At 43.3% G+C, this 27,765-nt stretch overlaps 1 protein-coding gene across 7 annotated transcripts in view; it reads left to right on the top strand.

The window, feature by feature from the left end:
* PHF19 (PHD finger protein 19) overlaps nt 1–27,765 on the top strand; it is a 67,746-nt gene that overhangs the window by 29,017 nt on the left and 10,964 nt on the right. For 6 of the 7 annotated variants that reach the window (XR_003858086.1, XM_029611122.1, XM_029611120.1 and 3 more), the window contains 8 exons: nt 1,549–1,617; nt 5,700–5,820; nt 6,484–6,551; nt 17,543–17,713; nt 18,588–18,675; nt 20,284–20,369; nt 21,681–21,776; nt 22,474–22,747. Coding sequence is in view for 6 of the 7 variants with exons in the window: in XM_029611122.1 (XP_029466982.1) it covers nt 1,549–1,617; nt 5,700–5,820; nt 6,484–6,551; nt 17,543–17,713; nt 18,588–18,675; nt 20,284–20,369; nt 21,681–21,776; nt 22,474–22,747 (973 nt within the window). In the remaining variant the exon portion in view is untranslated. Of the gene's footprint in view, nt 1–1,548; nt 1,618–5,699; nt 5,821–6,483; nt 6,552–17,542; nt 17,714–18,587; nt 18,676–20,283; nt 20,370–21,680; nt 21,777–22,473; nt 25,825–27,765 lie in introns of those variants that run through there. The other variant, XM_029611126.1, reaches the window with a different exon arrangement.

Genomic DNA, 27,765 nt, shown 5'->3' with positions numbered 1-27,765 from the left:
TTATATACCGGAAGTTCCTGTATACAATACATATCACTCCGGTTCACATTTAACAGAGATAACTATCGCCGGGTAGGCGGTTTACATGGAACATATCAAATATAATATAATGAACAGAAGAACTATAATACAGTATAATATATTATATTAAGAAACAACTAAGATCAACTTAGATAACAACTTGGAACAAAACTGACTCAATGTTCATGTATATATAGCCTGAGGAATGTATATATAGCCTGAGGAATGGCAAAGGTTTTGTTTGGTTTCTTCTGTTGTTAAGATTGGAAAGGATAATTTTCCATTATGGAGTTTCTCATCCTTCTGTTTGTTCAGGGAGACATGTTATGTGGGATGTGTTTGTTTATGTTCAGTGGTATCTTGACTTGGGTACAGATCAATACTGAGGGACTGCTTGTGGCACCTTGGTTTATATTGCAGTGTCAGTGAAACTTTCTCTGTCTCCATCTGCTGCAAGGGAGGCAAATCCCAGGAGTCTGGACTGCTCTGTAGTACTACAGGAAGGAAAACTAGCAGGTAAGAACCAATTTCTTTTACCTTTTTTTGTTAAGCAACCGTAGCACTGCTGAACATTCAGATGAAAAATAGCCTATAAATTAAAGATTTTTTTTCACTGGGTTTTTATGAGAGGGACTTACACTCTGGGCTACTCTTTTGCCTCTCTTTTCAGCCAATCAGGGAGAAGTGCTGTTGTAGCAAAGTCTCCCTACCTTGGCAGAGACTTAATCCATCCCTACCTTGGCTTAACAGAGAGGAACCTGACAGTTCTGGCATGTATCAGTCTGTGATTCTGGAGCAGGAAACCCTTTTTATTATAAATTATTTTCTGAGGTCGACATCTAAAAGATTTGTCTGGCTAACTTTGGGAACTAGTTTGGACATATCCCCCTTTTCAGCAGGTAAGTTTTGTCCAGGCTAATTGTTGCCCATACAAAATTACCCACATAAAAAGAGGTAGAGGTGTTCCTGGGCCCATAATAAACCTTTAGCTGGTCAGTACTGATATTCAGAGTTGTCTTGCTAAAGCTAAGCGGGTAAGTCTGGCCAGAGATAGAGGCTGCTCTAAAGTTATCCAGATATAGTTATTGGTGTACATATCTGGATAATTTACCCATTCATTGGCCTGTTGAATATGAACTTCTGTGTTTCTAAAGCATTTCACCACGAGGACCTGAACATTAAAAATACACAGTGGTATCTTTAGAGGAAGCAGGCAGTAATAAACAGTGAATGTTAGATCTGTGAAAGGTGTCAGACTGACAACACTGGAAATGGAAATTCAAGTGAAATTTGATGTTGGCTAAGAGATATTCTAGTTCTGGGAAGTGGACAGGGGCACACACCCTCCTTTAATTGCTCTGACTGGGCACGGATTGCCAGAGCTAGGCCAGGGAAGTAGGACATTGTCCTGCTGGCAGGGACCTCGTTGCTGTTCCCAGCTGCAGACTCTGGGTTGCCTATTTTCCTGGAAAGTCACACGAGTCATTCAAATTTCTAATTTTTTGGTAAACTGCTTTTCTCTTGCAGGTTTTATGTCTTTTTCTGTTCCGTGTGTAACCAGGGCCCAGAATTCATCAAGCGCCTCCCCTTGAGATGGTAAGGGCTGAAATTGGACCTGGATTTGCAGTGTGCTGCTGTTCTTCGTTACCTCTCACACACAAGCACTAGGAAATTGTTAACAGCAGGCCAGTGTTGATTTGAAAAAATCAGTTATACTGAATTGGCCTTCAACGTTAGATTTTTACCATCATCATTGCTATCAGCATAATTTACTTACTCCGGCTCAGAGATCTGGACAGGAGTTCATGGGTCAGGCTAGGAGTCAAAAGCTGCTACAAATAACCAGGATTTCTGTCACTTCCTTAAGGTGAGGGAGTCTGAATCAAACCAGAACTCTAGTGGCAGAGGGTTCCAGAAGTTGGTTCTCTTCCTGGTGTTTGAGAGTTTCATTTCTGTGGGGCTGGTTCCACCAAGCAGGCCTGAGATAGTAAGCGCAAGGAAGAAATGTTTAAGATTGAAACAGGGGCCAAGCACAAAGATCATACCCACATATCCCATACATACCTGTAACATAACAGTATATGATGGCAGAAAAAGACCCAACTGGCCCACCCAGTTATTTCTGTTCAGACTTCCAAGGATAGAGTCCCACTGCTTGCCATAGAGTGTGACTGCCTGTAGTATATTACTTCTTACCCAAGATGCTTTTTGTTGTCTTCCTCCATTGTAGTCACCTTCTTGGGTAGATGAGAATACAAGACCCTCTTTTCCAGTCCATCCCAGCACTCTTCCCCTCCCATGTCCAACCACAAGGTCCCACAGTAATCCAAGCAGCCACCAACAGTAGGGCAGCTGTTACCCTATAATCCAATTTCCCAAGTCCTTGTGGCCTTTTCCGATGGCAGTCCATCACCACCAACCTATCACAACTATTCATAGAGGTTGCAGGGTATAGGATGTGGTTTGGCCACTCAAATATCAGTGTTAGGCAAACATTCTGTATAGAGATGTGTAAGTATACCTCTTTCTTCAATATTCCATCACCTAGGAAATTATACAGAGAAGAAAACCAACTCTGATGGAAAGGTTTACAAATTTAGAGGATGGACTAAAACAAGCTGAAGTGGCCACTTGTTGCATCACACTGAAATATGTCCATTTCCACTCACTCTTCAAATGGAAGAGCTTTCCTACCACATAAATCAGTGGCTCTCTTGCCTGCCATCGATTTGGCTGAAATTTGGCAGGAGTGCTTCCACACCAGAAAGATATACACTTACCTTCTTTTCAGGAAAATCAGTTCACAGAGAGGGTTTCCAGTCCATGTGTACAGACAGATGATCATGGTGACAACATGAGGCACTTCACATGGATGAAAGGCCTCTAACAAAGACTCCTGTTAATGCACATTTGGCTATGGGGAAATAGCTCGTTCTCATTATTACTTCTCATAGGGAAGTTGATTCTTAGAAATATGTTCCTTTCCCAGACAAGTGTGTGACAACTGTTGAATGAACTTATTACCACTAACAAAAATAACATAGTATAATATCAACATAACAGTAATGATATAATAACATTTCAATGTAATAATATTACTAATTATTATTATATTAAGAATACTATGATTACATACAGTTGGGATCCCGTTTTGCAGTACCAGTTGCCAGTACTTATGTAACTTGTGCAAGGAAGTGATGTGACATTAATCAATTTATAATAGAAATACTGAAATGATGGCACATAAAAGACCATAAGGCCCATCCAGTCTGCCCATCCACATCTCCTCAGCTTTGTAGTCCCTTCCTTTCCCTCAGGGATCCTCTGTGCTTGTCCCATGCTCCCTTGAATGCTGATACTGTCATTGTCTCCACCACCTCCACAGGGAGGCTGCTCCATGCATCCACCACTTTTTCTGTAAAGACATATTTCCTTAGGTTACTCCCGAGTGTACCTTCTTTCACCCTCGCCCCATGACCCCTCATTCCAGAACCTTCTTTTTGTGAAAAAGGCCCATCTCCTGTGCATTTATTCCTTGGAAATATTTAAACGCCTCTATCATGTTTCCCTTTTCCCTTCTTTTCTCCACGGTATACATGTTTAGATTTTTAAGTCTGTCCCCATATGCTTCATGATGGCAATTTTTAATCATGTTAGTAGTTGCCCTCTGGATTGACTCCATCTGGTTTATATCCTTTTAAAGGTGCGCTCTCCAGAATTGTACACAGTATTCCAAATGAGATCTCACCAGGGATCTGTACAGGGGAAATATCACCTCTCTTTTTCTGCTGACCATTCCTCTCCCTATGCACTCAAGCATCTTTCTGGGTTTTTGGGGGTTTTTTTTACTGTTGCCTTATCTACCTATTTGGCCACCTTGAGATCATGAAATATGATTACTCCTAGATCTCATTCTTCTTATGTGCACAGAACTTCAACCCCTATATAGTACCGCTCCCTTGAGTTTTTGCGTTTTTAGCATTTTCTGCATTTTTTCTGCAATTTTAGCTGCTAAAGTTTAGTCCATTCCTCAAGCTTGACTAGATCCCTCCTTTATGTTTTTCATACCTTTCAGGGTGTCTACCCTGTTGCAGATTTTAGTAACATCTGCAAAAAAGGCAAACCTGTCCCGATAGCCTTGCCACAATATTGCTTACAAAAATGTTGATCAGAACCGGCTTGAAAAAAAAAATGTGATCTGGCTATTTGAATGTTAATTCTCCTGTAAGTGGAGCAAACACTAAACAGTAATGCAGGGCTTGCTTCAGTTTAGCATGGTGGAAATGTGCTCACAAACAATATCAATAGTACTTAGATAAGCAGCCATGCAATGGTGAAGCAATACACTGTCCACTTGCCAAGAAACGTAAGCTCCGCTAATAAAGGACAAAAGCTTGAAGTAGTCCAAAACACACAAAATGAGGGAGGAATGGTATCTGTGAAGGAGGTCTGCTGAGAAAAGAAGAATCTGTTTTTTATCCCAACATGTCTCCTATGTGTTGTAGAATATGGTTAAAATATCACTTTCTTTCAAAGGGGTTGGGGTGCTGCTATTCCAGAGCGCAGGGAAGACTGAGTTAAATAACAGGCTTCTTTGAACTTTCCCACTGATGCACTGTAAAATGAAGTCTAAATGAGCTGGCAGCAGAGCTACACATAAAGGGCCTTCATCAAGAACATTACTAAGAATTACTACATATTAATCTGAATGCGCTCACATTTAAGTGCACACTGTCCTCGCCCGTTGGCAGACCTTTCCCTGGCCTCCCGCCAAAATCATACGGCACCATGCAGGGCTATTAAAATGAGCTTGTGTTAATCTGTTCCTGATTATTAGGCTGTTTCTCATGGTGCCTCTGTCCAAGGAATAAATGTCAGAGCGGGCAATGACGTTAAAGTAGCACATTAGGAGATGCGTACATTGGCCGAGACCAGTGCAAGAACAAATGAAGTGGAGAAGGAGCAAATGAAAAAGAGAGCAAAGGTTGCGGCATAGCGCCTTAGTGGTTGGTAGGGGTGAGCAACGAAAAACCTTTTTTGTTTTATTTTTGTGTTTGGTTCCCAAGTTTTTCACTTTTTCTGTTTCATTACATTGTCTTAGCACCCATTAAAACAATACAGCTCACGCTAAAATCATTTAACACTCACAAAGTCAAGTGAGTTCAAGCTAAAACTCAGAAATAAAAAAAAAAGACATTTTGCTATTTTTTTTCTGTCATTTTGGATAGGAAATGACAGAAAATAAAACAGATGTTGCTGTGATTTTCCTGTTGTTTAAAACCAGCACATTTCTGGTAGTTGGTGACAAGGAGGACCACTTGGCCCACCAAGTCTGCCTTAGAGGCCTCATCTAGTCAATCTGTGGTCATCTCCCTGCTTTTCCCTCTGAATGAGGCTTATAATTTTTCAACCAACCACTGACTTCTCAGTAAAGAAATATTTCCTCTGAGTCTCTCTCCTTCCATGTGTGGCACTGGATCTTCCTTGTATAGAAAAAGGCTACTTTCTTCTACTTGATGAAAGCCTACTAGATATCTGAATTTAAACGAGGAAGAAGCTACCAGTCAAAGATTTGTTGTGAAAACCTGGGGAAGATGTGGAAACAAAATCCCAACTATAATACTTGAAGTTTTTGCAGTGTAGTACATTGTTTGTTTGGTTTTTTTTGGGTGTCATAGGGTGGATGCTGTTCACCTCGCTCTCTACAACCTGGGCGTACAGAGTAAAAAGAAGTACTTTGACTTTGAAGAGATCTTAGAGTTTCTGAATCAGCACTGGGATCTTTTACAGCTCGGAAAGGTTAGTGGATTTACAGGAGATCTCAAATAATCAGGCTGAATCCATTCTATATTCCCGCCATGCTCCCCCCACCCCGATTGTGTTTCCCATGCCTCAAGCTGACTGGGACCCTGAGAGAGTTTTAATATCTTAGTGATGGGAGGAAATAGGAATACAATGCATAGATCACAGATCACCCCTCGGCACTTCTTAAGAAAATTACAGTGTTAAGGGAGGCTGACCTAGGAGGAGGAGGATCCTTGAAAAACTGAAGATCCCCTGCACCTCCCTAACTTATCATTCATAGTTCTCTGCTAAGCTCCAGAACCTAGAACAGGAGTTCATTTAAATGTTATCTTTTTTAGAAAGGAAAAGTAGTACATATCTTCAAACCAAGAAGTATTATGATGTTTTTTGAACTCAAAATCCTTAAACCTGCCTCTGCTCTTCTCTCTCTCTCTCTTTTTCTCCTCTCTGCCTCTCTCTCAGTCTTTTATAGTCAGTTTCTTTTGGTAACACGTAAAAGCTTAGCCTGAAGAGCCCCCATCTGGTTTGAGTTGGAATCATCACCAGTAACATACAAAACTCTTTGATTAGTGTGGTGCTGATCAACCAGATGCACTTCATTCATTAAATCACCATTAATCTTCTTTTCTTTTTCCTTTGACTAATGTTCCTTTTCAGCTGTCTAGCTCTCCAACAGCTGAACGAGGTCAAAATGTCCTTGATGCACTGAACAGCTATAAGAGCAGGTGAGAACTAATGAAAGTGTTTTGCCTTGACTGAGAAAGTGTCTTGTAATCGCACCTTGTTCTGAAAGAAATTTTTAGAATCACAGCAGAAAAGGTTTGAGGCTTTGCTAAAAGCACACATATATTGCTATCTTACTAATAAACGTTCTTAGTGTTGTCTGGCCACTGACGTGCTTTCTAAAACCATATTCCTCTGTGCGCATGCAGCTTGACACTGCTTCCCTCTTTGCATGCCCCTCCTGGGGAAGCCAGTGATGACTAGCTCTCGTTCATGGGGTTTGTGTAATCGTATACTCTTGCTATTCATTGAATTGCCACTTTAGAAGCCGGACTGCAGTATTAGTACTGAACAGGGCATGGGACTTCTTGCTGCATTTCTAGTGAGAGGAGTAGCAACAGCCCATAATAGTTTCTCATAATGCACATTTCCATCTGCACCTTATGAGGGTTCAATGAAATAGGCTATTTTGCAGAGTAGGGGACATCTGCCTTATGAGAAAACTCTGTTTGCCATAATATGATGGGATCTGTCTTACATCGAGGGGGCTCACTCGATACTGGAGCTAAGTCCTGAATCACACTTCTCTTCTCTGGCGGAGAACCTTCAGGACCATAGGCTTAGACAAGCTTTTTCAAATAAGGAGTCCTCATGCAGGGAGGGACTTCTGACACAACATAAACTTTACTGAGGACTTTTTTAAATAAAATAACTTCACGTCTTTTACAATTATTTGGGGAGACATCCATAATACACAATGAAACATTCAATAAGTGACTCTCTTCTTCCCTTGAACACTCCTTAGGATCCCCTCTGTTCCCTCCTGGAGTTTAGGGCTCTCTCTAAGGCAGATGATAAGGTTCCTCCTTTCTACCTAGGACTCCCCATAATACCTGGAATCCACTGCTTATTCTTTGCTGTTACTCCACTCCTCTTTTCTCCCATGTACTGTACTGGCACTGACTCCTTTGGGTGAGCACCAGAAGACTAGCTGTGTTTTCTTCTTTTCCCATGTGGCACTGACTGGGTGCTCACTCCTGCAAAACGTTTCTGCTTTGTTTGCTCAGTGTACCTCAGGATAGGTGACACAGGGGTGAACTGCAAGGCTCCTAAAACAACTGGGCAACCTCCAGTCACAAAATCCCTCTCTTGCCCAACAGGTTAATTTAATTATTTGTTATACCACTTTTCCAGACAAAATCAAAGCATATAATAAAAATATACATTAAATAAATTTTAAAACAACCAGACTCTAAACTACTAGACTTCCTTCCAACAGGGACAAAATCTTAAAGAAACAGAGGCTTTTGTCTAGTTCCTGGGCGACCTCTTATCCTAGGAAAGAAGCAGAGGCATAGCCAGTCCTGAAATTTTAGGGAGGCCCAAGTTTAACATGGGTAGACACAGTGACCAGCGCCCTGCCCTGCCTCTATCCCTTACCCCATTTTCAAAACCCTTTTTACTTTCTCACAACTTCTCCCTCTCCCCAATAATAAATCTGTCAGGATGCTGAAGCCTAATTATGTAAATATGCTTCCATCCAGCCCAGGCATTCCAGAAATTTCAAGGGACTGAGAAGAGGGGGATAATTACCTATCAAAAGTAAACAGAAAGATTTGATGGCTTCAGACTTTTACAGGTCTAGCGCAAAGACAGTTGTGTTTCCCCTTTAAGTAATCCCTCTTAAAAGAGCAGAGGAGACCTGCAGTGATTCTAGTGCCTCCAGACATTATGACTGCTGCACCTTTAAGGGTTGGCTCAGCTGGAGCATGACCCTGCTACTAGGGGTGGAAGCTTGAACCAAAGTGAAGGGGCACAGTCCCCAAGGCCCACACATGGGTGTACTCCTGGAAGGAAGTGTGAAACAAAATTCCTTCCACAACAAAAAAAAAAAACAAGTAGTGGGCTAATAGCTACTTTCCAACTAAACACCAGGAATCCAACATGAAATTTTCTGGCCTACAGAAGGGGAAAAAAGCTCTCTATCTCCTGAACTGCCCTCCGCAACTCTAAATAATAAAATGTCCATAGTCAGCCATTATCTATGGCTGCCTAAATAAGCTGGATAAACTTATCTGGCTAACTTGCGGGCCGATTCAGTAAAGTCCGCGGGAGAGCCACTCGCCTGTGCGCGCGATACAGTATTTTAATTAGGCCCAGCGGTAGAAATGGGCAAAAGGAGGCGCTAGGGACACTAGTGCGTCCCTAGCGCCTCCTTTTTGACAGGAGCGGTGGCTGTCAGCGGGCTTGACAGCCGACGCTCAATTTTGCCGGCGTCAGTTCTCGAGCCCGCTCAATTTTGCCGGCATCCGGTTTTCGACCCGACAGCCGCCGGCCGACTTCAAATTTTTTTTCTTTTTTTTTTTACATTTTTTAGCCTTCGGGACCTCCGACTTAATATCGCCATGATATTAAGTCAGAGGGTGCACAGAAAAGCAGTTTTTACTGCTTTTCTTTGTACTTTCCCGGTGCCCGAAGAAATTAGCGCCTACCTTTAGGTAGGCGCTAATTTCTGAAAGTAAAATGTGCGGCTTGGCTGCACATTTTACTTACTGAATCGCGCGTGAATACCTAATAGGGCCATCAACATGCATTTGCATGTTGAGGGCGCTATTAGGTTTGGCGGGTTGGACGCGCGTTTTCCGCCCCTTACTGAATAAGGGGTAAGGGAAAACGCGTGTCCAATCAAGGGTTAACAGTGCGCTCCGTTGGAGCACACTGTACTGTATCGGCCTGTTGGTTAAGAAATTCAGCGATTCAGTTGTGCTATTGAATATAGTTGGCTATCTTAAGGTTAGCTGGATAGGTTTATCTTTCTAACTTTAGGTCAACAACTGAATAGCAGTCCTAAACTTATCCAGCTAATTAAGAGGTGAATCTTAAGACTAGCATGTGGGTGCACATATATGTGCGTTTGGTGGCTTGCACACATGGACGCGGCAATTTTATATCATATATGCATATATGCGTGTATATATGCGCATATTATAAAATCGGCTATACGCACAAACATGCACATGATTTTATATTGATGTGCACAACTGCGTGCAAATAGTGAATCGAGCGCATAAGTGGGGGGAATTTTAGTAGATATGCGTGCCGGCGCAATTATCTGTTTCCCCAGTTCATTCCCAGTTCGTCTCAGTAAAGGAGAGGACTTCCTAAACCCTCTTGCTAACTTTCCTCTCTTTTACCCTATTAGCCCCAACCCTTAAATCCCACTGACTAGCCTATTTTTTTTTTTGTTTTGTGACTTACACTCTGTCCATAGCAGAAGTAAAGTTATACTGTAGGGGACCACATCATGCGCATAAATACTTATGTGCTAACTTCTTTTTACAGACTTGGCCTGCCCATGACCGTCCCATGACCTGCCCAGACCCCGCCCATGCCCCTCCCCTTTTTTGGATATTTGTGATTTGTGAGCATAGCAGGAGATACGCGCATACTCGTGCTGGGCTGAGTCACACACATATCTCCTGGCTTTGGTGCAATCAACCAGTAAGTGGATAAAGCTCAAAATCAGCACTTATCTGACTAAGGGGGAGATTTATCAAGCCGTGATAGGGCTATAACATGCAATAAATGTTGTATATTAGAGGTGTGCAGTTGATTTTAATGAATTAGAAAATGGCAATGAAATTGTCTATTTTGTCATGTTTCAGTAAGGCTGCAAAACAAAAAACAAAAAAGAAATTTCATAAAATTGGTATTTTGTGTTAGTGTGCGCTAACTGAAAAAGTATCAACCGGGAGAGCAGATTGTTAGCTAGAAGTTTAAATCTGCATTCCCACTGGCTGTCTCCTTAGTTACTTGTTTGTGTTGCCAAGGTTGCAAGGTGATGTTTGTGGGGGGATGGCCAGTGCCTGGTAACAAACAAGAGATATAATAATACCATCACGTTCTAGTCAGCAAAAGCATGTAATGCAATGCATATTTTGATTTTATCAATCCCTTTGTATTTTAGGAAAGGTGCCCTGGCATTTTGGGATATGCATAATTTTAATTCCCCTGGTAAGTGTGGAGGTGACTGGTGAGAGGGTGAGTGACTGGGGTGACTATATGGGGTGACAGGCAGGATAGAGACTGGTTAGAGTGCTGAATGGTGATTTGTGAGAGAGAGGCAGCCTGGTGTGTTTGTGGGGGTGACTAGTAAGGGGGAAAGTGACTGGAGTGACTATATGGGGTGACATGTAGAAGAGCTGTGGTGGTGACTGGTGGGAGACTGGTGGGAGTTACCCCCACACATGGAATGTGTGGGGGTAACTAATGAGAGGGGGAGTGACTGGGGTGACTGTATGGGATGACAGGTGGGAGAGAGGCTGGTTAGGGTGGTAATTGGTGAGAGAGAGGCAGCCTGGTCTATGTAAGGTAACTGTTGAGAGGGGACATTACTAGGGTGACTGTGTGGGGTGACAGGTGGGAGAGAGACTGGTTGGAGTGGTGACTGGTAAGAGAGAGGTATCCGGGTGAATATGGGATGACTGGGGTGGCAGGTGGGAGAGAGACTGGTAGTAGTGGTGAGTGGTAACTTGTGAGACAGAGGCAGCCTGGAGTGTGTAGGCATGCATGGTGAGAGGGGGTTGAATTTGTGGGCTGACAGATGGTAGAGAGCTTGGTTGAGGTGGTGACCGGTGAGAGAGAGGCAGCCTGGTATGTGGGGGGGTGACTGGTGAGAGGGGTGTGTGACTAAGGTAACTGTATAGAGTGATACATGAGGGAGAGACTGGTTGGGGTGGTGAATGGTGAGAGAGGTAGCCTGGTGTGTGGAAGGGATGACTTGTGAGAGGGGAAGTGATGGGTGAATCTGGGCTGACAGGTAGGAGAGTTACTGGTTGGGGTGATGACTGGTGTGAGAGAGGTAACCTGATGAGTGTGTGTGTGTGGGGGTGTGTGACTGTGATGACTGTATGGGGTGATAGGTCACCCCACCACACACACCAGGCTGCCCCTCTCTCAGTCACCATCCCAACCAGTCACTCTTCCACCTGTCAACCCATACAGTCACCCCCCCAAAAAAAACACATACATCAGGGGAATTGAAAGTATGCATATCCAAAAAAGCCAGTGCTCCTTTCCTAAAATGCAAAGGGAATAGCAAATTCAAAATATGCATTTGCATTACATACTTTTGCTGACTAGAACTTGATGGTATTATATCACTTATTTGTTTACATTTGTTACCAGGCACTGGCCATTCCCCCTCAAACACCACCTTGCAACCTTGGCAACACAAACAAGTAACTAAAGAGACAGCCAATGGAATGCAAAACCATAGCTCTAACTAGCAAACTGCTCCCCTAGTTGACACTTATTAACATATCGGTAACATTTTTAGTTAATGCTTGCTAACTTTGAAATTAGGGAAACCCAAAATAAACACCCCGAACCATTTTAAAAACAAAATAAAATGAATAATGACCAAAAACAAAAACACGAAAAATAAACAAAGGACACCCTACTGTGTTTTGCCTGTTGTGTTAGCATAAAATCCACATCTTTTACAAATACCTGCTTTGCATGCATAAAATCACATACTGCATGCTTATCAGATAATGCATATTAAATTTCATGTAAACAAAATGTGTCTGACTTAGAAATTTCTCCGCTACATTATTTTATCTACAGTTTTTGTGAATGCTATCATGCTAGAATTAAAGGGCCAAGTGGCCTAACATGAACCCTCCAAAAGTTTAAAATAAGCCACCAGAGGTCTTACTAGACCCCCTCGTTCCCATCGGAGCCACCATTTGAGGCAGTCCCTCCCCCAGAAAAGTGTAAAAATAGAAAGCACTGCCCAGCAATGCCCTACCCAGTGGCGTAGCCATGGGTGGGCCTGGGTGGGCAGGTGCCCACCCAACTTAGACCCAGGCCCACCCAACTGGCACCGGAACTGCAAGGCTATCGCGGGATCCCATCCCCGCGACAGCGAACAAGAGAACCCACGCCTCGCGCGCCATCACGGCACACATGGGGAAGCGCTGCTGAGGCCGTATGGCCAACCGGTCTTCCTGTTCGGGGGGGGGGGGAGTGGAAGTGCCGCGCGCAGCTTCCGCTTCCTCCCCCCAATGCAGGAAGATCAGCTGCCTCTCCTGCTGCCACCCGTTCTCCTGCTATCTTCGGACCAAACGGCCCGCCGAACTTCCTGTTTGGGGGAGCGGAAGCGCCGCGCACAGCTTCCGCTTTCTCCCCCAAAACAGGAAGATCAGCTGCCTCTCCTGCTGCCACCGGCCTCCTGCTATCTTCGGGCGTCGGGCCCACCGATCTTCCTGCTTGGGGGGGGGGGGAGGGAGGAAGCGGACGTTGTGCGCTGCGCTTCCGCTCCCCCCCCCCCGACAGGAAGTTCGGCCCGACGCCCGAAGATAGCAGGAGGCCGGTGGTAGCAGGAGAGGCAGCTGATCTTCCTGCTTTGGGGGGAGGAAGCGGGAGCTGTGCACGTGCTTGAATGTGTATGTCTGGATGAGAATGGGAGTGTGTGTGGGTGAAAACTGGAGCCTGGGTGTGTATGTGGGTGAGAATGGAAGCTTGAATATGTGGGTGAATGGGAGCTCAAATGTGTGTATGTGTGGTTGAGAATGGGAGCCTGGGTTTGTGTGTGGGTGAGAATGGGAGCTTGAATGTGTGTATGTGTGGGTGAGAATGGAAGCTTGAATATGTGGGTGAATGGGAGCTTGAATGTGTGTATGTGTGGGTGAGAATGGGAGCCTGGGTTTGTGGGTGGGTGAGAATGGGAGCTTGAATGTGTGTATATATGGGTGAGAATGAGAGCCTGGGTTTGTGTGGGTGGGAGAGAATGGAAGCTTGAATATGTGGATAAGAATGGGTGCTTGAATGTGTGTATGTGTGGGTGAGAATAGGACCTTAAATGTGTATATGTATGGATGAGAATGGGAGCTTGAATATGTGTGGGTGAGACTGGGAGCATGGGTTTGTGGGTGAGAATGGGAGTCTGGGTTTATGTGTGTGGGTGAGAATGGGTGCCTGGTTGTGCGTCTGTGTGTGCATAAGAATATAAGCCTGGGGAGGGGTGAGAAAGTGAGAACTTGTATGTGTGTCTGCAGAGAATATGAGCTTGGGGAGGGGGGGGAGAGCATATGAGAGTGAGAGCTTGAGTGTGTGAGAGGGAGTCTGTGAGAGAAAGTGTGTGTGTGTGTGTGTGTGTGTGTGTGTGGAAGGGAAGAAGACAGTAATAGAAGAAAGACACTGAAAAGGAATTAGGAAATGAGCTATAAGGGAAAAAATGGGAAAAAGAGACCTGGACCAACTGATTAGAAAAATACAAAGATCAGACAACAAAGGTAAAAATATATATCTATATTTTGAGATGTTAGCAATTTAAATATAAGCAACACAACCGCTCTCTCAAAATTTATGGACAGGTAGGAGCCGTGTATAAAATCGTAATAATAAGAAGGCTAAAGTACCACAAATCACCGTGAATTATGTTTGTATCATTAAGTAAACCTCATACTTAGGCGTAGATGTGAATGCTATGCTGCATAATTTGGCATTATTTATCAGTAAAAAAACAACTAGTAGACCTGCATGCCTACAGCCCACCCATGTTAACCTTGTGCCCACCCAAAAAATCAATTCTGGCTACGCCACTGGCCCTACCCCTCTGCCTGAACCACTCCCATTAAATCCAATCCCCCGTCTGTACCATACTCCTCCCTTAAATCAAACTTCCCCACTCCCAAGAGCTGCTCCCACCCTCTTTTCCATTAAAGAGAAAGCCAGGTAGTGACCCCTCTCCTCCAAACACTTAAAAATACCCTGGTGGTTAGTGCCCCCACCCCAGAACTCCCACCTTTAAAAAAGTCATTGGTGGACAGTGGAAGGTTTGGGGCACCCCCTAGCTAGGGGCCAGATCAGCACCATTTTCCAAAATGCTGCCAGCTGGCTTTTGCTCCAACACATGGTAGGAGCAAAGGCGACACTGACCAAGCCTAGTGCTAGGGGCCACCTGGGCCCTCCACTGTCCACCAATGACAGGGGTGTCAGGTGGGGTCTGGAGTTGGGGCACTAGCCCACCCGGGGGTTGGTGGGGGGACTGTACCTGTCTTTCTATTTAATGAAAAGGGGGAGGCCGGGGATATTTGATTTAAGGGGTTTGGGATTTAATGGGGAGGGGTTTGGGCAGGGAGTGGAGAGTAGTTGCATGGTGCTATCTATTTTAACAAAGTTTTCGGGAGGGGGATGCCTCAAATGGCACCCGGGGTGGGTGGTGGATATAGTAAGATCCCCAGTGGCTTTTTAAAAACTATTTTGGGGGGGGGGGAGGGTTTGTGTTACGCCATATAAGCCCTTTGAAGCAATGACGGCCCCATGCGTTGGGGGGCCGCCGTCGCACGTTTACTAGGCCCCAGCTGCATTCTTTTGTCTTACTGACTTTTTACGCGAGACAAAAGAACATTGCCATACTGCTGCGTTTTTTTTTTTTGTGGAGAGGCAAAATATTGTGGGACCACCCCCTGCAATATTAGTACCTTCTCGCAATAAAAAGCACGGTTTAGTGAATCTAGGCCTAAGCTGGATAAGTAGTTCCACCCAGGAACATCCCGGCCCCTCCCCTCACTTATCTGGCTGTTTAGTTGGAAAAACAGCCAGCTAAGTGGCAGCCACCAGTGCGACTGAATATTCGTATAGCACCACTTAGCCAGCTAAGCCGTAACCTAACCAGTTAAGTGGCACTGAACATTGACCTCTAAAGGTCTTTGATTTTAACAGCTGGTCTGAGCCACTGCAGCAACCTCCAATGGATTTGCTGTGAATTGACTGTACTTTCCTCTGACCTACACTGCCTAATGTGACCTGGGTACTCTATGTGCTGTCATTTTAAAAGGACATGAAAATATCAGTGACATATACTATGTCATTTCCTACTGTTTAGAGCCACCAAACAAAGTGGAGATCAAGAACAAACCAATAGGATAAATCCACTGAGGGAGGGATGCGTCAGATTGCGTGCAGCATCTACAGGCACAGAAACCATACTAGAGTGGCAAAAGTTGTTTTTATTTAATTAACATTTATTTTTTTATTTATTTTATTTTTTTATATACCGACATTCATCTCAATTGAGATATCATACCCAACATGAGTTACCCGGCAGACAAATCTTAAAAGATTAAGGCAGTCAGGCATATTAATGTTACAGCATTGTAGGTCCCCCCGACACGGGCCATGTTTCGCACAGGCTGCATCGGGAGGGACGGAACTGGAGGTCAGAAGGATCTTCAACAAAGTGAAAACAAATCTGTAGAGTGGAAAGGTAGATAATAAATGACAAAAAAAAACCCCCACAAGAGAAAGCTAATAATGATGGTACATAGTGCACCGTTACCCCAAAAGAGAACAGTGCAACAGCGAAGAAGTAGTTTACACAGTAACGTCAGCTCCACCCCCTTCTCATTTTTTGGTGAGCTTTTCCTGTTTTTAACTCTTACCCTCCAGCGCATGCTGTCGGCAGACTGACCCTTTGGTTAAGATTGGGCTCTATAAGGTCTGTTATCTGTTCCTTCACTTACATCTCACGTTTTTTTCCTCGCTGCAATATTTTGGTTTTCACCATCAACCCCCCTGTTTTATATCTGCAGACTTCTGTTATTTTGTACCCTCGTCAACGTTATTTTGAACATACGGAGGTATCCTCTCTATAGCACCTTACACCCAAGGTTCACTCGCTACCTTTTGGTTCTTTTGCCTTCTTTTACCTGCTCTTACACCTACAAGGGTTCGGTTTAGTGGTGTTTTACTTTCATTTTCCACATTTGGAGCTTTTTTTGAGTCGTTAACTTCTGCACGTTGCATATCAGTGAAACACTGTTTCACTTTGGGGAAAGTGTAGGTCTTTGTTGTTTTGCATGTCAGCCTTTTAGAGCCTGATTTTGCATTGTGTGAATTTTGACTTTTTTTTTTTTTTTTACTGTGTAAACTACTTCTTCGCTGTTGCACTGTTCTCCTTTGGGGTAACGGTGCACTATGTACCATCATTATTATCTTTCTCTCGTGGGGTTTTTTTTTGTCATTTATCATCTACCTTTACACTCTACAGATTTGTTTTCACTTTGTTGAAGATCCTTCTGACCTCCAGTTCCGTCCTTCCCGATGCAGCCTGTGCAAAACATGGCCCGTGTCGGGGGGACCTACAATGCTGTAACATTAATATGCCTGACTGCCTTAATCTTTTAAGATTTGTCTGCTGGGTAACTCATGTTAATTAAATATAAACAACTTTTGCTATGCTAATACGGTTTTTGTGCCTGTAGATGCTGCAAGCAATCTGACGCACCCCTCCCTCAGTGGATTTCCTATTGTTTGCTATCCAAGTTGATGAAAAAATGTCATTTTGTTTCAGAGCTGCTTCAGTTTCAATTCTCAGAGCTGCGTTGGTTTTTTTTTTTTTTTACTATTTTAGCTGATTCTTTTAGGGGTTGGGGGAAGGAACCATTAAGCAGGGATATCTCTATCCATGGGCGCACTGATTCTTTCACAGACTGTATAGGTCAGTGCCTCGAACCTCACTCAGCAGCCCCTTTATAAAGCTCCTCCCCTCCCAGACAAACAGGTGAGAACCGGAGGGGAGGGGTTGAGGTTGAAACACAGATCAGAGCAAAGAAGAGCTATTCTGCTTCCTAATCCAGCCCCTTCCTTCTTGTTGTTTTCCTCTCTCCCCCCACCCTCCATTCTTCACAATGTTATAGACTAAAATAGCATGCTTGTTGCTTCCACCTTTAGTTTCAGAGGAACAACAGACAAAAATTATACAAACTGTAATGAAATGCCATGAGACAAAACCCAAATGATATGACACAAAAATTTTTCTTTTATTGCACATCCCTAATATGACAGGGACACATGCTTTAGAAAGATTCCCAATGAGGCCTTAAGGGTATAGATAGATAGAGATATAAATTCCTGCACACTTATGTCACCTATTCACTGATTGAATTTGTGACAAATCCTAACATTTTATTTGTCATGCCTTTAGATTTCTTTGCGGTAAGGAAATAAAAAAGAAAAAATGCATCTTTCGCCTAAGAATTCGAGTCCCTCCCAGTCTACCCTCTAAGCTGCTACGAGATAGGTGGACTGGGCCAGCAGAGAACGGTTCCATGGAGCTAAAGAAAAGAGGGAGGGGCAAGTACTCTGATAAGAACAGGTGAGTGACAACCAGGGAAGGGCACCCCCCCTCATTTTATTCCCTTCGCCCTGGCCTTTCCAGTCTTAGCCTGGCACACGCAGTGACTTCAAGTGCTTTCCACCCACAGCACCTCACCAGGAGGGTTTCAGTCCTGATCTGGAAGGACCTCTTCTGGACAAGATATTGGAGAGCTTTTGAGATAGCTACATGTTAATCCAGCGAGTCTATCATCATCTCTGGGGTTGGAAAGCCCTGGATTACCATGTCGAGAGAACTGTCAGGCAATCGGGAAGAGGTTGGATGTGATGGCTCTCTGGCCTTCTTTAAACCTAAGCTAATTATGTAACCTCAGAGGGTGGAAGGTTACTTGCCCATTCAGTTCTTGGCTTCTCCGTGGACTTTGCTGTGCAGGTTTACTGATGGTGATGGTGTTCTCTTAAGTGACATGTACTCTTGGAAACTGACATAAAACCAACTGCTATTGGCCCTCCAGAAGTAAATACATTTTGTTTATTTAATGACCTGGGTTGGAATTTGGACCAATGACAGAGGGGCCTATAGGAGCCCTTCCACCTGATCTATGTTTCCTGGGACACCTCTAAATCTGAGCGTCACATTCCAAGGAATTTGATGCTGGATTCGGATTTGCTCTAAATAAGTTGATAAGCAAAGTAAATGCTCTAAAATGGATTCCTACTTAGAAACCAAGGCACTGTTGCTTGTAAAGCATTGGAATATAGCAGTCAGCTGTTCAGATTCTCCCTAAGGAACTTTGTAGTTAACATGTCTGTCTTGAAATAACAGTGAGTTTGTACAAAGAATGAATGTTTCTATAATACATCTGCTGTGAAACAGCAGGTTGTTTTATGCTTGAGGCCTTTTGTTCTTGTAGTTTGCTGCCTCACGAATTCCAGCGACAGAAAAGGAGAACCGTGAGAAGGAGACGAAGCAAGTTTTTACTGGAAGATGCAATTCCTAGTGTGAGTGACATCCAGCTCTTCTCTTTCATGTGGTTATCAGGAAAGCGTTTTTTATCTGCATTCCTGAAAAGCATGATCCGTGTCTCCTTCCTTGGTAGAGGGAAGCATGCGAGAGCCTGAGAGTGTCTTTATAAAGTAGATTTTTAAGGCAGTAAGCCAGCATAGTCTGCCTCCGGGTCTTAAGAAATGGGAAGAGTTAGCCCTGGGTTTTACAATGCCAACCTCAGGATGTTTTGCTTAATGCTGAGAAAGTCTCAGAATGCTTTGCAACAGAAATTGGAAAATGAGGAGCGGCCCACCTGTTCCTTAAGACCTGGAGGTCCATACAGCTGGAATGCCCCCAATGTGTAGCGTAGGTAAAGGCCTATAAAACATGTGAATATGCAGAGTCTGAGTGACAGAGGATCTTGGACCCTGCTTAAAACCTCTTTATCAGAGTTTCTTTTGAATATCTGAGAAAGGAGACAATGTCCCCTCTACATGAAATACGAACAAAGAACAAGGTGTCCAGAACAATTATGTAAATTTATATACGCCAAACGATTTGTTGGACTGCTGCCGTCTGGATCTGCTAATCAGTCAGACCCAGACGTGATCACGTTTCGGACCCTATGGGTCCTGCTTCAGGGGTCGGAGTTTCAATCCTCCACAGAAAAACAGACTGGGGAGACAAGATGTGTGTCATACGCAGGGGGCACTGTACTGGGATTAAGCATGAATAGGTATTGGACTTCCATGCAAGAGGCACATAGAGCACCTGCTGGCTCCTATCCTCCAGATAAGGATACAGGGGACACTTTAGAAATCCCCTGGGAAGTTTGCAGAATCTAGCAGCTAAATTTCAAAGGGGAACTCCCCGAGGAGTTTCCCTCTGAATATTCAGGACAGTGGGAGTTATGTGCCCGTGCACATCTCACCTCCTTTCTTGTAAGCGCAAAGTGCATGCGGAAAGGGTAAGTGTGGGGGTTTCAGACAGAATCCCCACAGCAGGCATTTTCCCTTCCCTGCCCATATTTCCTCATAGTGTAAAGTTAAGTATGTGTGTTGTGAATCAATGCAGGTATTTTTGGTTGCATTGAGCAGGTACATTTTCAAAGGGCAGTCTAGCCCCATTAATCATTATTAAAACAATTAGATGCCTTTCAGAATTGCTCTCCCTAAGAAACAAGCTTATCTCAGTATTACACAAGCAGTGCTATCAAAATACTGATTCTAAAGAACAATGCTGGCCTGACACGTGCTGGGTGCAGATTGAAGTTTTATTAGCTCAGGCAGCCCAAGTTGGCCAACCTGCTTCTCTGCCAAATGACTTTTCTGTTACACTAAGGATCCTTGCCAGCATGAAGGGTGTGCCTTGGGCTTGGCTGTGTGTTGAGGTGGAGTTTACCACAAGCAAGCATGCTGTGCCTAATCTGCTGTCTCTGTTTTAAGCCCAGCTTGCTGTTTGTGCCTCTTCCAAGAAGGCATTTCCATTAGAAGAAGAGCATGGGGTACAGCCTAGCAAAACAAGAAATCTTCTGCCAGGCAGAATCCAAGAATGTAGACGAATGCTGTCAGAGTGCTCCAATCATGCTTACTCCTGGCATTTTATTTTCTTGTACCATACAGAGTGACTTCACTTCTGCCTGGAGCACAAATCACCATCTTGCTAGTATATTTGACTTCACACTGGATGAGATTCAAAGTCTAAAGAGGTAATGGGATGTCATAAGGAGCTCCTGGAGACCAGCACAGACCATGCAGGTTTTCCCACTTCAGAAAAAGTATCATACCATCATGTGTTCTCTGACATTTCAGACCTATCATGGATGGCCATGAAGTTGGTGTTAGCATGGAGAACACAGATTTCCCATCATGCAGGAAAATGCCAAGTACATTACAGAAAGCTGACCTAGAGTAACTAGGCAGGCACATTTATTGGAATAGCCTAGTGGTTAGAGCAGTGGGCTATGAAGCAGGAGACCAGGGTTCAAGTCCTGCTATTGTTCCTTGTGAGCTTGGGCAAGTCACTTTACCCTCCATTGCCTCAGGTACAAAACTTAGGCCTGGATTTATCAAAATGTGGTAAGTACCGCATGTGATAGCAAAAGGGGTGTGTTTTATGCTAATATAGTATTTTGCAATAATTACCTGTGTGAAGAGCTAAGTTAGTCCATACTCTGCAATAAGTGCCACTGGGGGACCTGTTTTTGAGAGAGAAAGAGAAAGAGAGAGAGAGAGAGAGAGAACATAAGAACATAAGAACATAATTAAATGCCATACTGGGTCAGACCAAGGGTCCATCAAGCCCAGCATCCTGTTTCCAACAGTGGCCAATCCAGGCCATAAGAACCTGGCAAGTACCCAAAAACTAAGTCTATTCCATGTAACCATTGCTAATGGCAGTGGCTATTCTCTAAGTGAACTTAATAGCAGGTAATGGACTTCTCCTCCAAGAACTTATCCAATCCTAGCTTGATGTTACCCAGGTAGAGCGTCCATCAAGCTAGGTTGAGAGACCCTTGCCCAAATCTCATCTTTGGGTGAGTTTCCCTCACTCCGAAGGCCAGCAAATCTTCACAAGAGACCACTGTTCTGTTCGTACGTCTCATGTAGAATGTGAAAGCGGCCCCTAACCCCCTACACTCTTACCTAATCCCCACCTCGAGTTACTAGGTGGGCCTATCCTAGGGATACAAATACCTATCTACAGGACATGCTATTATGGCCAGTCTGCCTGCCTCTCTCTCTCTCTCTCTCTCTCTCTCTGAAATAAGCCTTACAGAAGCCCTTTTACTCCTGCTAGTAGTGGCTCCTGAAACAGCATCCAGAATAGACAGGGAATGGTGCATGTTTTTGCTGAATAGAATGGGCAGGAGATCCTATGTATGTTGTAAGGGCAGGAGTGGATCTATTGTTTGACTTATTTGCTGCCTATCAAATAATATCAAAGAGGTTTACAACAAATACAACAATATGTCTCCTTGTAGAGCTTGGGCAATAGCCTTTTCATGCTTCCCTTGCAGTGCAAGCTCAGGGCAGCCATTCATTTCCGATCTGGACTCCACGGATGCAGCCAGCACATCAGGCTCTGCATCGACAAGCCTATCCTACAAATCAAGGTAAGAGGACAAAAGCAATAGACAGGGGCATGCTGGGGAATACCTTTTGTTTTTCTTTTACTGTTTGTTTGGGGGTTTTTTTGCATCTTTTTCTCTTTCATTTATGTGCTTTAGCACAAAATATTTTGTCACATTTTTGTCATTTTGGTTTGCCAATGACACAAAATAAATGTTATTTTAAATGACTGCACATCTCTAGCCACTCAGTGGGATTGTCCCAAGAAGGGCATCCCACACTGCCTTCCTAGGGCTTTGCAGAAATATACTAACTGCCTATCTGAGTGCCTTTGAAGTAACCTCTCTGGATACCTACAACTCTACTCTGTGTCTGTTTCAGGCTTTCTCTTCTGTGTTTATGTTTTACTCTTTTATTTCTCCAGATTCTATATAGAACCTATGACAACATTCAATCTAACTATCCATGCAGAGCATATACCCTCCTAATCATCAGAAACGTTGACATCCAGCTCCTCCCGTCTGCTCTGTTATCTTATATCTATTCCTGTTTATCAGCTTGCTTATGTACATAAGGGACCCTCTTTCACTCTGTTTATCTCTTTCACCCACTCTTTCTTTGTCTGCCTGTAGGATAAATGCATTACCTAATCGCATGGTTCACCTGGGCTTCTGTCATTGTAAACTGAGTGGGGATCATGGTTGGGTGTGCAGCTGAGGGACTCTTCTGTTTGTTCTTCAGGAGGAACATGGGAAGCCGGAAGAGGAAGCTGGCAGCTAAAGAGTACCCACTGGTGGGGGCGAAAAAAAGGGCCTTGGATCACACCAGCAGACAGAACGGCTCCACCCCGGACACCATGGAAGCAAAGGGAATGCCAGATCACCAGGACAATGGCATCGACAGCCACACCTTTGAGAGCATCAGTGAGGACGACTCATCCCTCTCCCACCTGAAATCCTCCATCACTAACTACTTTGGAGCAGCGGGGAGGCTGGCCTGTGGCGAGAAGTACCAGGTACTGGCCCGAAGGGTGACACCTGAGGGAAAAGTCCAGTACTTGGTGGAATGGGAGGGCACCACCCCATACTGATAGGAAAACAAATGCTCTTGTAAAAATGGTTAGACAGTAAAAATCCTAACATAATCTGTTACCTAACCAAAAGGAGGAAAGGGAATGGATAGGAGCAGTTTTCCTATTTTGGGGGCTCAGTTAATGCTATTTGGGCTGTGTTTGAAAGTTCAGACAGATGGGAGAAATGACCTTTCCATACAGCCGCTAGCTCTTCTGCAGCAGGTGGAGTGTAAGAAGGTCTGAAGAAAGAGATTTAAGAGCAAGGCATAGTCAGGTCCTTAGAAACCATCTCCTCTATTTGATATTCAAATGATCAGGTCATCCAATGGCCAAAAGTGACATTATAGTTTGCCCTTTGCCATCTGCCCAACTCTGACAGGCTGGGCAGGCTCTGGGTGAGGACACCACATCTGTGGCCCTGGAAGCCGTGAATGAATACCTGACTTCAGTCTTCTGCTGTAGTGTACTAATAAAAAGATGCCCGAGGTGTTTGCCATCTGCTCTGCTTACAGAGTACAAATATTTTTAAAAAAGAGACGTAATGAGGGGAGAAATTAATTTTAAAAAACCCAATCAAACAAAAATTAGTATGATATTAGGGGAAACATTTGTGTCTCGATATGATCAGACACTTGAATGCGAGGATTCCTCTGACAAAGGGACCAGGCGTGAGGTTTCTGAACATTTGGCTTGAACCCCCAGTTTCATATATTGTGTGTTAGATCCATGTTTGATATTTAGAGAGTTGACTTATGTGATTTTGCATCAAATAAGTAGCAGTCAAGGAATGCCTGGGATGTTGCTGCACTCTCTGCTGAGAGTAATCATGGGAATCCACAGCAATCCAATCTGTTCAAAAAATGTAGCACCAGTGGAAAAATATTTGCAGAAGAGGCTACTGTTTAGTGTGCCATAGAGTAGTATAGCTCAGCTCATAATGTTCTACCATACTTTAGTGTTATTGGTCAGCATGGAGAGCCACCAAGTTTATCATATATGTTTTACCATGCCAGAAGTGACATATATGTAGGCCTCTCTGTCCTTCTATTTCCAAAATATCCACACACAAAAATGTATCATTGGTAGCTTTCTGTACAAGTTAGTGGGGAACTTTAAATTCCACCCCTACGGATTTCTCCCAGTTCTGGGATGTTAGGTTTTGGAAGCAGGAGTTCTCCCTTTGAACTTCCTTCTTTTTCAGAGAATGTCTTGCCACAACATAAAATGTCAGGTGGTAAGCTGATCCCTACAGAAGCGTTTCATTAAAAAAAAAAAAAACAAATTCCCTTTGCTATTTCATCCTCCAGATTATTTATATTTTAAATGTGAATAGTGACTTTGAATGGTTTCAGGGCCAGCTGAAAAACTGGGCCGAAAAAGACTCATCACTAGGGGGAAAATCTGTTTCATGGGTTGCGGGAGCAATGATTTGTTCTTCCGGCCTTGTTTGTATTGCACTGAGCAATCCAGATTCTTGGGGGAAAAGTAATCCTGACTGGGATAGTAACATTCATCTCGTATTCAGATATTATGGAAAACAGGGTCAAAAATCCCAGAATTCAATGGATAGTACGTCATCAAACTCTATGGGCTAGCCTTCTCCAATTCATTGAGTAGTACCTGACATAATGGAATAAGTCATTGAGATAGGCACTAGGACCAGGAGCACAATACACAGACACAAATGATTCTGAAACTCTTGTAGTGTAAGAAGAGAATCACAAAGCCCAGGTGAGAGATAGTGGTAAGGTAGTACCATGATAAGGGAATGTGGTTAAGATAGGTGTTGCAGTAGGAGAGAGAGAGAGAGAGGAAACTGGAAAACTGAGAGGTAAAAGTTTAATTCTCACAGTATGTCATGGCACTGTGCCATCCCTTTCAAAACTGCGTGGTCCTCCACAGTCGATTCACAGGTCCTCAGACATCAGCATAACTAGGTAGACTGGATGGGCCAATGAATCATTTTCTGCCATTATCTACTGTACTCCAGCATAGATTGGCCAAATCCCTATGGCCAGCTGTAAATGTCTCCCTTGTTTCAAGGATGACATTGTACATGTAGTCTTCATTTTCTTGGTCAGATGTGGGACCAGAGGTAGCCAAATTTGTAACAGACTTGGTCCTAACTTAGTGCATAATGAACCCTCTCTCATAGTGAAAGAGGACAACCACAGCTGAGGAAAGATAACCAAGCGTCTACAGAGTGGGCACTTTTAGCCGATCAGCAGAGCTATCTCTAAACCTGATTTGAGCTGAGACATTGCCTCACAAATGGCTCTTGAATAGGTCTGCTTGTTACAATGAATATGCTTGAGATATATTTGCATATGTGTGGGCTACTGGGTTAATTTCCATACTTTGATTACTCTGAAACCCTTTTGAAGGGCCACTAAAACTACAGCTGAGGACTCCTAACCCGCTACACATCGTACCCCTGGGGATCCTGTGCACCTTCTTCCTTATTGCTGTTCATATAGAAGACACAGCCATTCTGGAAACTTCTTTCTGTTTGCACGTCTTTCTATATATATTTTCTTTTTTGACAATCAGGGCCTGGACCAGAGCTATGCTAATATTACAGTGCCTTAGGCGTGAAAGACGGCAGACCTCAGTTGGTTTGATGAAAAATAGCGCCATTCCAGGTGACATTTAAGAATCTCAGTAACAGAAACAAGAGACAAACACAAAATGAATTAAAAGTGCCTAAAAAGAAATCTGTGCATTCCATTAAAATAATGGTCTGCAACCCTGTCCAGTACAGATGGAGTTTCAGTTTCTTTTTTTTTTTTTATTGCTGCTTTTGGACACAGTAAAAGAAGCCTATTTTCTGATTGTATTACATGATATGTAACAGCTAAACCAATCTTTTTTATTATTTTATTATTTTGCTTAATACTGACTGATATTTCTTGCTGTTCTTGTATATTTTGGTAGAGGTTGACATAGAGAAGGAGGATAAAATGTCAACATGCAACTTCATGAAAGCAGGAAAAACAAATGAATAAATTATTGGGAACCAAGCTGTGTCGAGCATTTTTGGGGCTTGGATTCTCCTAAACTGAAATCTGTGATTCTCCTTCCCTGCCTCTCAGGCCATCCAGCATGCTGGTCCCAATACACATTACTCTTTTGCTGCATGCTTCCTTCTCCTCTGAAATAAATGCTAGCTGAGCCTGTGTTTTTAAGAGCTGTGTTCTACAAAACTAAACATCAAAAATGCCAAGATGCAAAAAATCCTTGCATAAAAATCCCTTAGCAATGTTCTTGTGTTGAGTTGTGGTATTTGGTTTAGATTATTTATCATGGGGGCAAGTACCCAAGGGCTTTTAGCACACACGTGCTTTGCACTTTTTTTTTTTTAAAAGAGAAACTAATTGGGTAGGTTATCTTTGAAAATTAGCATAAAGTATGCATGCCAAAAGCCCCAGGATACTTTGCACCAGCTATTGCATACTCACAGTCAAGAAAGGTAAAATAGTGTATGTCCCTTAGAAATACCAAATACTCACACTGTTTTACTCCCCTGACTTAAACCCACCCAGAGAAATGCCCCTTTTTTCTGTGGCTAAAAGTACATGCGATACGGATATGTGTTCATACATCCTTTTACCTGGGCTGAGGACAGCAGTTTCCAGATAGGGCAATCAGGACAGATTCTACTAAGCAGCGCACTATGCAAAAACTGAAATTGGCACCTCCCTCTGCCACCCCCTCCCCCCCACTGGGAAAAAAAGACTGGCTTCACTCGCACCACTATCTGCATCTTTGCCAGGATTCCCCCCCCCCCCCCCCCATGACAAATTTAGGTATTTGCCACCCCAGGCACTGTTGGAGCAATTACTCCTTGCCCTGGAAGTTTTGATAACATAAAATAAATAGCCATCCACCAATGAAATTTGGGGTCTGTTTAAGCTCGAAAAGAACTCCAGTATATACCCTGCACCTTGAGTTCTATAAATGTACACTGCATCCACAGAAATTCCCCCTGTAGGTACAAAGCTGAACTAGGAAGTTTTCCCCTTATACCTTACCATACTTAAACAATTAATTCTCATGTTGCTTTTAGAAAAGCAACACAGACTCCCTCTACTATCAAGTCACTTTGTGAAATAAAACAAAACCCTACAAAAAGTCAAGCAATCTATATAGAAAATCTGTCATAGCAACACTAAGTCCCATGACTCAAACAGCAACAATCCTATCTATTAGAAGGCAACACTGGAAATATTTTAATATACTTCCTACTGGAAAAACAGAACAAGCTGGATTACTACAGATCCATACATAGAAACTATAAGCTAGCATAATCCCTCACAATCACACATGAAGAACACAGGCTCTCACCAAATACAGAATAAGTGACCACAAATTAGAAAAAAAAAATATGCAAGCACAGGATACTATGTACTAAGTATTTTTCCATGTATACAAAATGAGAGAAAATCTTTAGTTCATAGGCCCCAAAGACTGAACTGGAAACCCCAAAAAAAGACTTTGCATGTAGTGCAACACTGGAGAAACAGAAATGTATTTCTTCCTGAACTGTGGAGAATACAAAGATATAAGTGATGCATATTCCCAAAGCTGACATATTCCAGTCATTAAAGTAAAAATAATTTTTCTATCTTTGTTCTATGGTCATTTTATTTTCTAATTAATTTCTAATTGTTCCAGGTTTCTCTTTTTCTGCTTTATGATTATTGGTCTTCTCCTAACTCCTTTTCCAGGGTCTCTTTCCATTTTCTGTTTTTCTTCCAGTTTTCTTCATTCTTCCCCAACATTTCTCCCTCTGATTCTGATGCTTCTCTTTCATCTATTTTTTCTCCATTACTCTCTATTTCTGTTTCTCTATCTGCTCACAGTTAGATTTCATCCCTCTTTCTCCCTGTCTCAGCCCTACACCTTCCAAACTCTCCCCTTTATTTCCCCTCTTAGCCCTCTAATTTTAGCCATCTGGCTCC

The sequence above is a fragment of the Rhinatrema bivittatum genome, chromosome 8 (assembly GCF_901001135.1).
Source record: "Rhinatrema bivittatum chromosome 8, aRhiBiv1.1, whole genome shotgun sequence".
Classification (NCBI taxonomy): Eukaryota; Metazoa; Chordata; class Amphibia; order Gymnophiona; family Rhinatrematidae; genus Rhinatrema; species Rhinatrema bivittatum.
The sequence above is the reverse complement of the archived record's forward strand: the minus strand, read 5'-3'. Positions and strand labels throughout refer to the sequence as shown.